General features: G+C 58.2%; 1 protein-coding gene across 1 annotated transcript in view; it reads right to left on the reverse strand.

Annotated features, from left to right (window-relative positions):
- Positions 1-5,227: 5,227 nt before the first annotated feature.
- WNT10A (Wnt family member 10A) overlaps positions 5,228-13,596 on the reverse strand; it is an 11,526-nt gene continuing 3,157 nt past the window's right edge. The window contains exons 3-4 of the mRNA XM_007445839.1: positions 8,587-8,966; positions 5,228-6,161 (exon numbers count right to left, since the gene is read on the reverse strand). Of these exons, the coding sequence (XP_007445901.1) occupies positions 5,664-6,161; positions 8,587-8,966 (878 nt within the window). The 3' untranslated portion in view covers positions 5,228-5,663. The remainder of the gene's footprint in view (positions 6,162-8,586; positions 8,967-13,596) is intronic.

Consider the following 13,596-nt stretch of genomic DNA (forward strand, 5'->3'; position numbering starts at 1 on the left):
ATAATTTTTGTTGCGATAAAGGAGGGATCCTTCCCTGTGCTATTTTGTATCTTGCACACACACGCCCCCCCCCCCATAAAGAGCAAACACTCAGTCTCAGTCCCTAAATATACTTCAAACCACCTCATTTTTAAGGGCACTGCGAGGAATCCCATTGAACAGATGGGCGGCGATTTATGTAATCATGTTCCTATTTGCGGACTTTCACGTTGGGCTCCAAGAGATCGCACCTCAGTACTTGCCCTCGAAGCCTCGACGACTAGAGAGGATGGGAGGTTGGGGGACAGCTAGGTCGCCGGACAAGGTTTTGAGCACGCAAAGACCGAGGAAAGAGAGTCAGAGAGGCCGCGGCCGGCGAAGAGCAAAGGGCCTAAAAAGTCGGATTTGGGAGCGACGTGAGGCAGAGGGTGGGGTGTACCCAACGGCAAGGGGCGCCAAATGGGTGGAACCCCAAATCCTTGGAACTGGAGCGATACCCCAGACCGGCGGCGGCAGCTGGAGATCCAGGCCGGAAAGCTGGTGCGCCGCGGCTCCGCACCAACAGAGGGCGCTGGGTCCACAGCAGTTCGAAGTGGGCGGGTCCCAGCTGCCGGCAAGATGTGGGAAGCTGGACCACGGGAGACTTGAGCTCTACCCTAGCCACTGCAGACCGGTGGGCGAGGGGAGAGGGAAGAAGGGATGGCAGGGGGCAAAGGTGGTGGCAGAATACCCCACGTCGCTGCCCCGCAGGCTCCCGGACTGCCTTGCATTGTGGGGTAGAAGTGCGGGAGCCTCTTGCCCAGCGGGGGCGCCGTTTTCCGATTCCCAGAAAAGTGCGATACCGGCTGTCAGCCGCCCTGGGGCTAGCTCAGCACGACAGAGCCGGGTCCACCGGGCGGGACATTGGGCCAGAAGAGACAGACGCGACCGTCTGCGGCGGGAAAGAGACACGGCCTTTAGGGCTTTGAACTCTTGCGTACACACACACACACATCCTCCCTGCGCTCTTTCTGCCCTGGGTGCAGTGTGCATTCGAGGAGGGAGGAACTGAGGCAGCGCAGGACTGAGCACCGAGTAGACCCTCCTCCCCGTATTGTCTGGAGCGGAGACTTTGGGCTAGAGGGCCGCAGCCCGAAGCTCCAGTGAAGGACCCCTGGCCGGGGACTACCCCAGGGACTCCGCCGCCTGGACCTGCTGAGGTCCCCACCCCGGCCGCTTCCTGGACTCCGGTGTAATCAGCTGCTGCGCGCATGCTGTAATTGGCGGTGCAGGCCCTGCCTGGCGGAGGACCCGCGGGCGGCGCAGGGGAGGGCGAGGGGCTTAATTGCAGGGCTTCAGGTCGCAGTCTGGGATGCAGCTTCGCTTGCGGGGGGAGGGGATGGACACTTAGCTCGGCGAACCAGACCTCGGAGGAAGCCCAAAGACCTTCGGGGTCGGTAGTTCGGATCCCTTCCCCAGAAACGGGATTTAGGGGCTTGAACCCCAGCGAGAGTGAGGGGGGAGGACCGGGACATCTCCGGAGATCTAGGGGTGGCGGGGGCAGATTCCAAACTCCCTATCCCAACACCAGAAGCCCTGGAGCGCCTTGTCCGAGACTCCTCCCTCGTTCTGACCCTCTCGCCTCCCCTTTCTGCCGCCCCCATCACCCCCCTTCTCGTATCCCCGGGGCGCTCCCACCCTGGGGAAGAATTTGCCCTCCTAGCGCACCCTTGCCATGGTAACGGCACACCCCCACCCCCGCGCACCGCAGCGGCCCGGCCTGGCCCGGAGGGCTGCGAGAAAAGGGGGGTGGGTTGGGCGCCTCCCAGCCCTGCGGACACACCTCAACTGCCCTGGTTGCCACAGCAACCGGAGGCGTTTGGAAGTGCGCAGCCGCGAAGTGGCAAAGGGCTCTCCAAGATCCCGCACCCCTCTAATCCACCAGCAGAGGACCGTGGCTCCTGGGAAGGACTGCCACCCCCCAACTTCAAGGACAAAGTCCAGAGAGGGATCACGGGGCGTCTCAGCTTCCACGCACGGCAAGCCTAGGGAACAAAGGCAGCCGGAGGGCCCCAAAGAGCCTGGAACTTGAAAAGGGATCCCCTGTGCCAGCCCGTCCCCCTCCCCCCGCAGAGCCCGAGGGGGGCGCTGGCAGCAGGAAGCCAGGGAAGGGCCCGGAGGCGCGCAGGCCCCACAGCAGAGCGGTGATTACAGGGACCTGTCCCTCCCGCCCCCCGCTCCCACTCTCATTAAGTCATTTTTTCCCCTGTTGGAAAGTCCCCGTGCCTTGAGCGCAGGAGTTGGGGCGACCGCAGGCAGCTGCCGGCAACCACATGAGAAGGGGGGGTGGGAGGGCTGGAGGGAGGCCGCGACTAGGGCCTGGCCAAGCTCCAACGTGGAAGGCCCCCTGCCGGGGGCTAGCTGGGGGCGCATTAATTCGGAGGAAGGCGAGCGAGGGCCGGGATGCCCCTGACCTCGTTTCTCACCCACCTGGCCCTCCTACAGCTGCCGAGGCCTCTACCTTTGCCTCTCCCTTCCTCTTCTTTCTGACCCTGGGACCTTGGGTGACAAAAAAGCAGGATGCCTGGGTTCTGATCCCCACCCCAGTCTGGCTGCCTCTCCCTGACCCTTAACCCACCACTGCCTGCTGATCTATCCACCACCTCATTCTCTCTTACTTCCCTCCCTTCTTCCCTTTGGGACCATCCAGGCTCCACGCTATTTTTTTCCTCCTGCAAGGAGTTGGCCCAATGTCCATCAAGGTGAAAGGTGCTGGGGGAGGGGATGGCTTCCTCCCGCTCTGAGTGAAGTCTGGTCCACCCTCTCTTCTTATTTCCAGATCTGAACCTTGGTCCTCTCCTAGCTCTTGGCAAGTTCTTCCTCCTATTTACTTCCACCGTCCCACTTTATTTCAGCCCATTTCCCCTATTTCCAACCAGCACATTGATTTCTGCCTCACTCGTAGCCAGAGTGCATAAACCCAGTGCCTCTTGGGCCCCATTCTCCCACCCCTTATCACCTCCATATCTCCCTTTAGGGTCAACCAAATCCCATACACCCCTTTTCAAATGTGGGGTTCAGCTTTGGTCCAGACTCTAGTCAGCTTCAGGCCCACAAAAAGGATGGGGGTGGGCAACACCCTATTTTTTCCTTCTCCAACTTTTCCTCTCTCCCTTTACAGGTAAACCTAGCATGTATCAGATCACCATGATTTGACTTGACTGGGATATGTCCCCCCACAGCCTGGTGTCCAGTCCCCTGTCCCACCCCACGGCCCACCCCTCCCTCTAGAGGCAGCACGCTCTGCAGTGTTACAGCTCCTACCTCATTATCCCAACCCTCATCCTGTGTCTCTCATCTTCAGTCTCTCCTCCCCCAACTCTGTCCTCTTAAAGCCTGGAAGGCAGAGGAGGCTGAAGCCACAGCTAACGCTGTAGTGGACACTGCTGGGGACTGGGCAGGGGGTGGGAGTACCCCCCCAGACCTTCATTGCCCCTCCCTTCCCTCCTACCCTGAATGGGAGGGAGGGAGGAGGCAGCGAACCCAGCCCCCAAAGCTTTCTCCTGGGTGAACAAGAGGAAAGGAATGAAGCAGGTGTGTCTGGCTGCTCCTGCCCACCCCTCCTCCTGGGGGACTCTCACCCGCCTGCCTGTGGTACTGTCTTTAGGGGGATAGGGAGAGAAACCCTGTCCTCTACAGAGGCAGCAGAACTGAGCATGTGAAATGTCCTGCTGCCTTAGTCATGTCTGAGAGCTGCTGGGATGCAGGAGTTCGAGGGAAGGGAGCTGAGGGCAAGCGCGTGAGAGCAAATCTCGCAGGTGGTGGGCCTGCAGGTGGGCATCACCATGAGAGCCTCCTTACCTTCTCACCCCTACCCAGGGGTAGGGTGATATGGGTCAGGGCCAGGGAAGTATGGGGATGCAGGTAGGCTGGCAACTGGGAAAAGGAACAAGACTTCATCCTTGGTTGGTTCATCGAGAAGGGTGCCACTCGGGGCTGAACTGAGGCAGGCAGCAGTACTCTCCACTGTGAGCAGCAGGAGGCCTGGATGAAGTTGGTGAAGTGTTCTTTCCCTGAGAACTTGACCCCCACCTCCCTCTCCACTGCCTCCTCCTTGAGGGTCTGTTCCAGAAAAACATCAGATCTGGACCCAGGCTGCCAGCTTAGCAGCGTTCTTATGGGGGTATGGAAGGGGGGCTGGCTGACCTGCCAAGGGACATCCTGAGCTGGGGATCTGGGGGCACAATAGACCCAGGAAGGATATCCCCCCACCCCCAGACTTACATACCCCGCCTCCCCTGCCACCCTTCTCCTTCTCCAGGCCGCACCTCCTAGCCCCACCTGCTCCCTGGGGCGCTGGGCTGGCTGGGTTGAGCTGGGTCTTGCCCAGGATTACTCCTCTCAGAGTGCCTCCTGTCTCTGCCGACGGGTGCTACTGGCCGACACTCGTCCTGGCTTGTGGCAGAGGGCTCAGGCACAAGGTGGACAGCTAGAGCTCTGGCATCCAGGGCTCCTGATCCAGCCCCTTGCCAACTTCCCCACTGCCTCCATCTAGCCCAGGCCTCATCTCTGGTTTGGAAGATGGCTGTAGTCTCCTAACTGGTGGCCTGCTGTCAACTTGTCCCCTGCCTTTCAGTTCCCCAGACAGCAAGCAGTGTGGGAATCAGACCATGACATTTGCCTGCCTAAGCCCCTCTGAAGGTTCCCATTCCTCTTACATAAAATCCCTTACCTTGGCCTGGAAGGATGCATAATGTGACCATTCCCCATCCCCCACCCCCCTCCAGCAGCTCCTCTGCTGTTAATCTGTCCCTTGATTTCTTCACTCCAATCACACTGGCGTCTTTGCTGCTCCTCCTGAGATCTTTCTGTCCTCAGAGCTTTTGCATTCACATGGCCTCTGCCTGAAAAGCCCTTTTACCCTCGATTTGTGCATGGCTCTCCTCCTCATGCAGTCTCAGCATGAGGTCTTCCCCAACCAGTAGCTTTATCTAGAGGGGCCCCACTCCCCACAAATCACTCTACATCCAGCACTTTGCTTTATTTTCTTCACAGCACATAGCATTGTCTGAAATGACCTTGTTTGTGTGTTTTCTTGTTTACCGTTCATCTTCCCCAGCCCGAATGTAAACTCCAAGAGAGCAGGTCTTGTATCTCGTATTCACATCTGTATCCCCAGCACCTCTCGTCCCCCACAGAGTGCCAGGCCACAAAGAGTGCAAAAATAAATATTTGTTAAATGAATGATGAGGGACAGAGGCCAGTGGGGGAAGGTGTCTGAGGCCTCCGCAGAGTCACTTCAGCTCAGTGATGTCCATTTCTTCTTTTTAATCCTCCTCCCCCTCCCCATCAGCTTCCAATCATTCCCTCCCCCTCCAGGGGTAGGGGTGAAGAGATAAAAGGAGGCAGGCCCAGAGGATGCCTGGCTGACACTGCCCTAGAGTGTAGGGCAACCGCCAGCCTGACGGAACTGTCTGAGCTTGGGTCAGAGACCCGGGAGGCAAACCGGTCCTGGAGGCCACAGAAGTGAGCAGGGGGTCTGAGCGGGCCTGAACTGTCCCGTGATTGCAGTCTTGACGACCTCAGAGCTGGGAGGTTCCTGTAAGATTTTGTGGTCCATCCTCCACTCCCAGGAACCAAGGCGACGCTGCCCGGCCAACATCGCAAGCCGCAGAGGACCAGGCGCAGAGAGGCGAGCCGTCCGCTCACTTGCACACGCTGACCCACTCGGTGATGCGGCACTCTTCGCAGACCACGAAGCAGCACCAGTGGAAGCGGCAGTGACAGCGCTCGCTGCGCGTCTGGCGTAGGATGTTGTGGCCGCGGCCGCAGCACATGCTGCCACAGCCGTCAGGGCCCGCGCTGCTCTTGTTGCACAGGCGGCCCACGGTGCCCGCCGAGTCCAGGCGCGGTTCGCGCTCGCAGAAGTCGGGCGACTTCTCGAAGTAGACCAGGTCGGCGGTGCCGGCGCGGCGCCGAGGCCCCGGAATGTCCGGGGCTGGCGAGGGTGGCCCCGCGGGGCCCGGCTCCAGCTGGCCGCCGTTGCGGTTGTGCGGCCGGATGAGCGTGGCGCGGTGGAAGCGGCTACGTAGCAGTGCCCCTACAGCGCGGAACTCCGGCGTCACCTGCCAGCACGTCTTGAGCTGGCAGCTGCCTGACGTGCCGTGGCACTTGCACTTCCGCCGCATATTCTCCATCACCGCCTGCAGAGGGAGGCACGGGGAGGGGTGACGCCCGAGGCCAGCCCCACTGGCCTCCTCCCGTCGCAGACACCGGCCCTCGAGACTCTCAGAGGCTCTGGAAACCAACCCCCATTGAACGGAGGCAAAAAAGCTGAGGCCCCAAGTGGGTGGGTGGGTGGCACAGCTCCTAAACCAGGCGGCCACGAGAAGAGTTCTGCCTACCTTTCTGCTGCTCTCGCATCCACCTCCCACCCGGCCAGACCCTGGGGGAATTCCCTCCTTCCTGCTTCCCCTCCTCTCCCCCCACCCCCGCCTTTCCCAGCAGCTGCAGGGGGGGCCCTTGGGGCTCTAGGCTCTTGCTTCCTGAGGTGGGATCCCAGATCCTCAGGGAAATTCCCTCTCCTTCCAACCCTCAGGACCAGGAGCAGGGGTGTGCTGGCTCCACTACATCCCAGCCCCAAAGCCTCTGGCCTCACTCCAGGCAGTGAGCGGAGGCTGTGGGGAGTCTGAAAAAGCACCTTAACTCCTCTGGGCCCTGCAGCACTTTTCAGGGAGCCTAAGGAGAGGGGCCAGGGGCTGGGGAGTCGCCCCCTCCTCCCCCTCCCCCCCACCCCCTCCCATTCGCCCATTCGCCCATTCGCCCATTCTCCTAGCTGGCATTTATTCTGCCCAGTGCTGAGTGCCACCATTCCTCCTAGGAAACAGTGAGCACCAACAGGGACCAAAGGCCCTACCTGAACACAGAACCAAAGGGAACCCAAAGAGCCAGACCTCCAGGGCAATGAAAGTGGAGAGAGTTTCCCAGGCCTCCAAAGGAGCTAGTTACAGGAATACAACCTACCCAGCCCCTGCCCAGCTCTCAGACTGCTCTCCTGAGCCTCCTCCCAAAAAGCGCCTTCACATTATCCTCACCAGAAACCCCAGAGGAAATTGGCCACATCCTCTTCCCCCCACTGCCCCCCCACTCCAAATAATGATCTGGGTCCCCCAAACGTGGGCAGTAGGGCCATAAGAGAGGGACCCCGTTCCTCCAAGTCTTAAAGGGCTCTGCAGCTTGTATGTGCAGCCTGTGGTGTCAGCACCACGTGGAAAGCAGCCCAATGCCTCCCCTGGCCAACAGCTCCAGAACATCTGCTTCCCACAGGCAGCAGCCATTAATTAACCAGTTTAACAAGGAGGAGGAGGCACTGTTGGTATGGGCTAGGATAGTATCAAAGCTTGGGAAAAGAGCTGCACGGACTGGACAGGACTGGGTGGGAGCTGGACGTGACCTGAGGGTGGGTATGCCTCAGTTTACATCACCTCTCGGTCATGACAGAAGAGCTGAATCAGCTCCAGTCCTTGTGGAAGAAGGTGAACTGGCCTGGGCTGAGAAGCCAGGAGAAAGGGGAGTGAGATGGAGAAAGTGCCAGCTAGAGTGAGCGGAAGCCAGAAACAAGGCCTGAGCAGGCTGGGCAGGGCCAAGAGAAGGGACGGGGGTGGAATAGCCAGGAAAAGAGGGTGCTGAGCCACCGTGAGGGCCAGAGATGCAACTTAGTGTAGACTACACTATAGAACAAAAGGGCTCAGGGCTCAACTGCCTGGGGATGAATCCTGCCTCTGCCACTTTCTCACTTGTTGCATCACCTTAGTCAAGCTTCTTAGTCTATCTGTGCCTCACTTTCCATATCTGAACATGAGGCTAATAATAGAACCCTCATGGTTAGGTGTAAGGGTGAAATAGGATGTAGTGAAATGCTCCAGGCAGTGCCTGACACAGAGTAAGCGCTCAATAAATTAAATGCAGGATATAATTACTTCCCCTTTCTTTCTTTCCTCCCTCCCTCCTCCCTCCCTTCCTTCCTTCTCTTCTTCTCTCTCTCTCTTAAATAAATGACCTTTCAGGTAGTATGAACACTGGGGGGTGGGGGAGAGAAAGGAGGACGACAACATAACACAGTACCACAGTGGCCCCTAGGGATCTCCCTTTGCAGGAATCCCTCATTCTGCACAGAAAGCCTGGGAGAGGAGGGGGGTCCCAGCATAGGAAAGCACCGAATCATGGAACATTTGTGCTGGGGAGCCTTATGGATGATGCAGTTCAACCTTCTCATTTTACAGGGGGAGAGACAGACTTACAAAGCCGGGCCTAGACTCTGAGGTCCTGACTGCAGCCCAGAGCTCTCCCCACTACTCACAGCAGGAGATGGGAGAAGCAGGCTGCTCAGTGGAAGGGGAGCTATCCCAGGGCAGGGGTTGTTTTATCCCCATATTCCCAGGCCTAGTCCAGAGCCTGGCACACAGTAGTTATCCAAAACACATCTGATGACTGAATTAGGAGGGGGCAATGAGAAAGTTGCTGAATTAGGGAGAGTGGTGTGGTCCCCAGAGGAGACATAAGCCTGGGGTAGGGGAGGGGCCCTAGGCAGAGGGGTCTGGAGCAGGCCCAGAGGGATGGGGTTCTCACCTGCCTCCCCACTCGGTTGTTGTGGAGCCTCATGCGTGCATGGATGTCTCTGTGAGGCTCCCGGGAGTCCAGAAAGTCTTTAGAGAAGCGCTCTCCGAAACCCACGTCGGGGCTGCAGCCGCCCCACTCCCAGGAGTCCTGCAGGCCTGGGCTGGCAGGAGGCAGGGCAGGGTGCTCGGGAACTCCGTGGCTCAGGCCCTTACCGCGCTGCAGCGCTTCCAGCTGCAGGCGGTGCAACTTCCGACGGAAGGCCTCCTCGTCCCCGCGCCGGGACGCGTCGCAGCCACATGCCCTCAGCTTGCCCAGGGCGCAGGCGTTGGATACTGCGTGTACCACGCCAGCTGCCGAGATGGCGTAGGCGTAGGCACTCTCTCGGAAACCTGCACAGAGAGACGCAGGAAACAGCCTTTGAGGAGCCTCCACATCCCATCCCTCTGCCCTCCCTGCCCAACCTTCTCACCATACTGAGAGGAAGTAGAGGCCCAGTGTTGGGGGAAAGTCTGGTACAAGGGCATAGATTCAAAGAGGGGCAGAAATCACACCGGAAGTTCTGCACACGATGGAATGGGGGAGGTCTCTCCCACAGCCCTCCGTCTTGAACTCCTTTCCCTTGCTTCACCCTTAGCAAGCTCAGAAGTGTGACTACATCTCTCCTGTTGGACAGAAAGTATCTAGGAAACATTAATTTTTTTTTTTAACCATCAGGGACTTAAGCTACTACCTCTCATGTGATATCTGCAATTTTAAGATAAGCCTGCAGGAAGAAGGCAAATTTTAACCTAAAAAAAATTACCAGTGATGGAATTCAGGGCCCCAGGAGATGTTAATGGGCAGAAGGGTAAGTAGGAGGAGAAGGTGTCCTAAAGTTTCCAGCCCCAAGATTTCCTGCCTGCAGCCACCCCCTTAGGCCCATCAAAGAACACTATCTGATGGCCAGATGGGAGAGGCAAACAAAAGAGGCAGCAGAATTTCCCCTTTGCCTGTCTGGACATCCCAGACAGTCTCCTCAGAAAAGGGCATAGCCCAGCCACCTGCTTGTGGTCGGTCGAGGTCAGCTGAAGAGGTTGTTTGAAGGATGCTGGAGGTGAGCCCACTGCCTGCTCAGGGTTAAGCATACAGTGGTGTTGAACACTGAGAAGGAACGGGTTAGCTAAGGTAGATGCCTTCCTGAGATGCTTAGGGGTGCAAAGACTCCCTGATGAGCCACTCTCAGGAGTCCAGGACTTGTCTACACTGCTTTCCTCCTTGGTGTTCCCAAGCCTGAGCCATCCTCTGGGCCTGGGGCAGGGGGAGGCCTACTTGCAGAGGAGGGTCGGGCTCTGAGACCTGCAAGTTGCTTCTTCCTTATTCTGCATCTGAGAAAGGACCGGCGAGGGGCAGGTTCTGGTACCAGTCACTGACCAGTCTCTGAACCTGAGAGAGTTCAAGCAGTGGGAGAAACTAAGGGTAACAACAGCTCCCACAATAGGAGAAGAATCCACCTGTGCCATAGACAACTGTGGGGGAAGCCCAGAACCCATCTGGAGGCTGATGGCTTGGTAGAGGCCAGAGATTCAGAAAAACAAAACAAAACAAAACAAAATTGGGTCCTTCTACATCAGTTTCAAAGACTGGGAGGACTTGGAGGCCTCACTGATCCCAGAGAGCCAACCAGGAGAGATGCCCGAGGTCGCAGGAGTTATGGAACTGGACACAGCCCCAGCTCTCCCAGCAGGCCTGGCCACCTTCTGCTGAAGGACATTGGCTCTGGGGAAGACAAGCTGCTGAGTAAGAAATCCAGGTAGCCCATTTCCCAGTCCTATGGCCCTGTCTATGCATGGCACCAGGAAACAGCAAGATGCTGGTCCAGGGGGAATGTGCTGGGCCAACCCAAACACCATTTTCCAGGCTCTGTTACATTCAAGGGCAGGCCTAGAGGAATCTGGAGGAAGCCCACAGCCTACAGAGAACACCCCTACCTACCCCAGGCAGCCAAAGACACCATCCCAATGGCCTCTGGCAGCTGTCACAGCCACTGAAGGAGTGACTGGGCAGGGCTTGTGTGGTCATCCTCTGATCCAAGCATTCAGGCCTCAGAGAAGTCCAGCCCATTGGGTCTGCCCCCAGCTCCTATTCAGGGCCCCAGTTTCGGTCCTGGCCCCGACTGTCTGGGGCAGATGCAGGCACTGTGCCATCTGGCCAGCTGGAGAGGGAGAGGGGAGGGGCCTTGGCCAGCTGGGCTGCCCGGAGCACTGGGGGTGGGGGGCTCGTTAAGACACACAATTAGCCGCCCTGCCTTTGATCTGGGACAGGGACTGCCAGCATCTAAGTGGAGTCAGCTGCTGCTACAGGAAGAAGCCAACGGCCAGGAAGGGGCTGGGGGAGGAGGTTTGGAGGGCAGGGAAGTGTGGAAGAGAGGATTCAGGAGCCAGTGGGAACTAGGAGGGATTAGAGAAGCTTGAGCCCTGCCCATTCAAGTCAAAGAGGGAGGAGGGGGGAGAGGTCTGGTCTCCATTCCCTCTGTGCAAATAATCTGTGCACAGATAATCTGTGCATGCTCATGTGCCTGGGCTGGGGAGAGAGAGGGTTCTGTGCACGTGGGAACACTTAGGGGTGACACTGAATGTAGCCACATGTTTGCACAAACACGGGTAGGTGTTTGTGTGTGTGTTGTGTGCGCATGCGTGCGCATATCAGTTCCATTTCTTGGATTACTCCTCCATTGCACCAGTTCACCTCTGGGCACACGGTAGGAGATCGTGGTGGCCTTGTAGCTTGGGAGGCAGTATGCAGGGGGTTGAGGGCAATCTCTAAAGACAGCTGGCCTGCATTTGAGTCCTGGCTCTACAGCTCACATACAAGCTGTGTGACTAATGGCAAGTTACCCAACCTCTCTTAGCTTCTTTGGAAATGAAGATAATGATAGGACCTACTGCGTGGGGATTGTTTGAGGATACTACAGTACAGATAAAGTGCTTTAGAACAGTGCCAAGCACACAGGAAGTACTTAATATGTTTTGGCTAATTTATTGGGTGCCACTAGAATAATAGGACCTTAAGTAATCCTGGGATACAATTGCCTGTGCCTCAGTCTCCCCATCTGAGTACCACCACATACCCCAAGCCTGGAGACCTAGGCATAAAACAAAGACTCCCCGAAGATAAATGTAAAAGGGAGGTGGGAGATGAAAGAGCCAGAGCCTTGGAGAGAAGAGGATGGACTCTCAAATTGCTGGGTTCCCCTGGGCTGGGAGCCCGGCTTACTGCAAAGCCGCAAGCCCCCTCTTTCCATCCATTCTGAATGGGCCTGGGCCTTAGAGAGGGCAGTACCCAAACTTCATGAGTGCTCCAGTACCCGCTGTGTGAAGCTACTCACTCCCCTCCACCAAGCCTCTCCCTGTCCTCTCATCCCCTCTCACTCCAGTGCCCAAGCCCAGCCCAAAGTAGCCCCTTCCTCAAATGTCCCTCTGGTCCCCACATCCTGAGTAAGAGATGGAGGGGTTCTCTAGTCCCCACAATGAAGAGCTCCCCTGTAGCTGATGTTTGTCCAGCATCTCACCCATCTAGGCACCAACCCTGTGGATCCTCAGAACAGAAAGCTGGGGATACCACTGCCCTCGGCACTTAGGTCATAGCTGCGCCGGGGCTGGGGGTCCTCTCACAGATTATTTAGGACTCTTTCTAGCCCCGCTGGAGTCCCCTCTCTCTGTGCCCCAACTCCCAGGGTCCAGCACCCTCACATCCCTCTCCTTGGTTGGGTAAAGCCCTATTGTATGTCCTGCTTCCCAAGAACCCACTCTAGGTGCTCAAGAACCCTTCCCCCTCCCTCTTACATCAGAACTCCATCCCTTCAGCCCAGCCCATCTCAGGGAAGGTGTCAGGACAATTAGATGACAGTAACAGCATTCAGGTGGAAGACCTGGGGGACCACCTCCTTCTAGCAGTCTCTGAATTTTAAACATGGCAGAGTGCACCTTTAAGAGAACCCCACTGGCAGCTTGGGTCAGAAGAGGGGTGGGCATCCTGATAGTCCACGTGGGGGAAACTGGGGTCACCTGACCCCATGATGGACAATCTGTGGCTTGAAAATAAGGGAGACAGGGGGAAGGATCCAGTCCAGGGGCTGGTTACCACCAAGACGGGCCCCACAGGATTCAAATTTAGCTAGTCCTTGAGGTGATGGGCCAAGATGGACCAAAGAAATGATTCCACAAGTGTGGAGTGAGGGAGACACGGCAATGGTGGCCCCTGGAGGTGGGAGGTGGAAGGAGTGGAAATTTCTTTCCAGAAGCCCAGAGTCCCCTCCAAGGAATGAGAGGTAGAAATGAGGTGTTGCAATGTGGGGGGCGGGGGGCAGAAACCACAGAGGTAGGACGGTGTTCCGAGGCCAAAGGAAGGAGGCCAGCCTCCCCGCGGGAGCCCAGGAGCCACTGTCCCGTCCCCTCCCAGCGCTGGGCGCCGCCCCGCGCCGGCTAGCCGTGGCAAGTCTCCCGCATCCACACCTCACCTCTCCCCACACCCGTCCCCCCAGCTCACCTCCCGCTTATTAAACTGCAGGTGAACCCCGGAGCACCTGGCACCGCGCCAACCCCGCGGGGTTCCACCGCTCCGAGCTCGCCCTCAAGCTTCAAAGCCCCCGTGTCCTCCACCAGCCGGAACAGGCCTCACCCGGGCGAAGCAATAGGGACTCCTTAGAGTCTAGAGGGGACAGGAGGACCAGAGTGGAAAGAGGGGACACCGAGGCCAGGAGGAGGGATGAAGAGCTAGCCTCGCCTCACCCCAAGTGGCAGGGGTGAGAACCTCAATGCCTGCCCGAGCCCCCAGTGAGCAGAACCTGGAAAAAGCTCGGGGCCGAGCGCTGGAAAGAGAACCGGACTTCGGGGAGCGAGTGGGCTCGGGCGCGCGGCGGCGGCGAGCGCTGGCCCGGCCCGGCCGGGTCAGGAGAGATGCAGTGGCCTGTCACTTCGTGTCCGCGAGCGAGAGGGCAGCGGGGGCGGCCGGGGCGGGGCGCCGGACCTGAGTTGGGCCGGC

This window comes from Lipotes vexillifer, unplaced genomic scaffold (assembly GCF_000442215.2).
Source record: "Lipotes vexillifer unplaced genomic scaffold, Lipotes_vexillifer_v1.1 scaffold965, whole genome shotgun sequence".
NCBI classification, from domain to species: domain Eukaryota; kingdom Metazoa; phylum Chordata; class Mammalia; order Artiodactyla; family Lipotidae; genus Lipotes; species Lipotes vexillifer.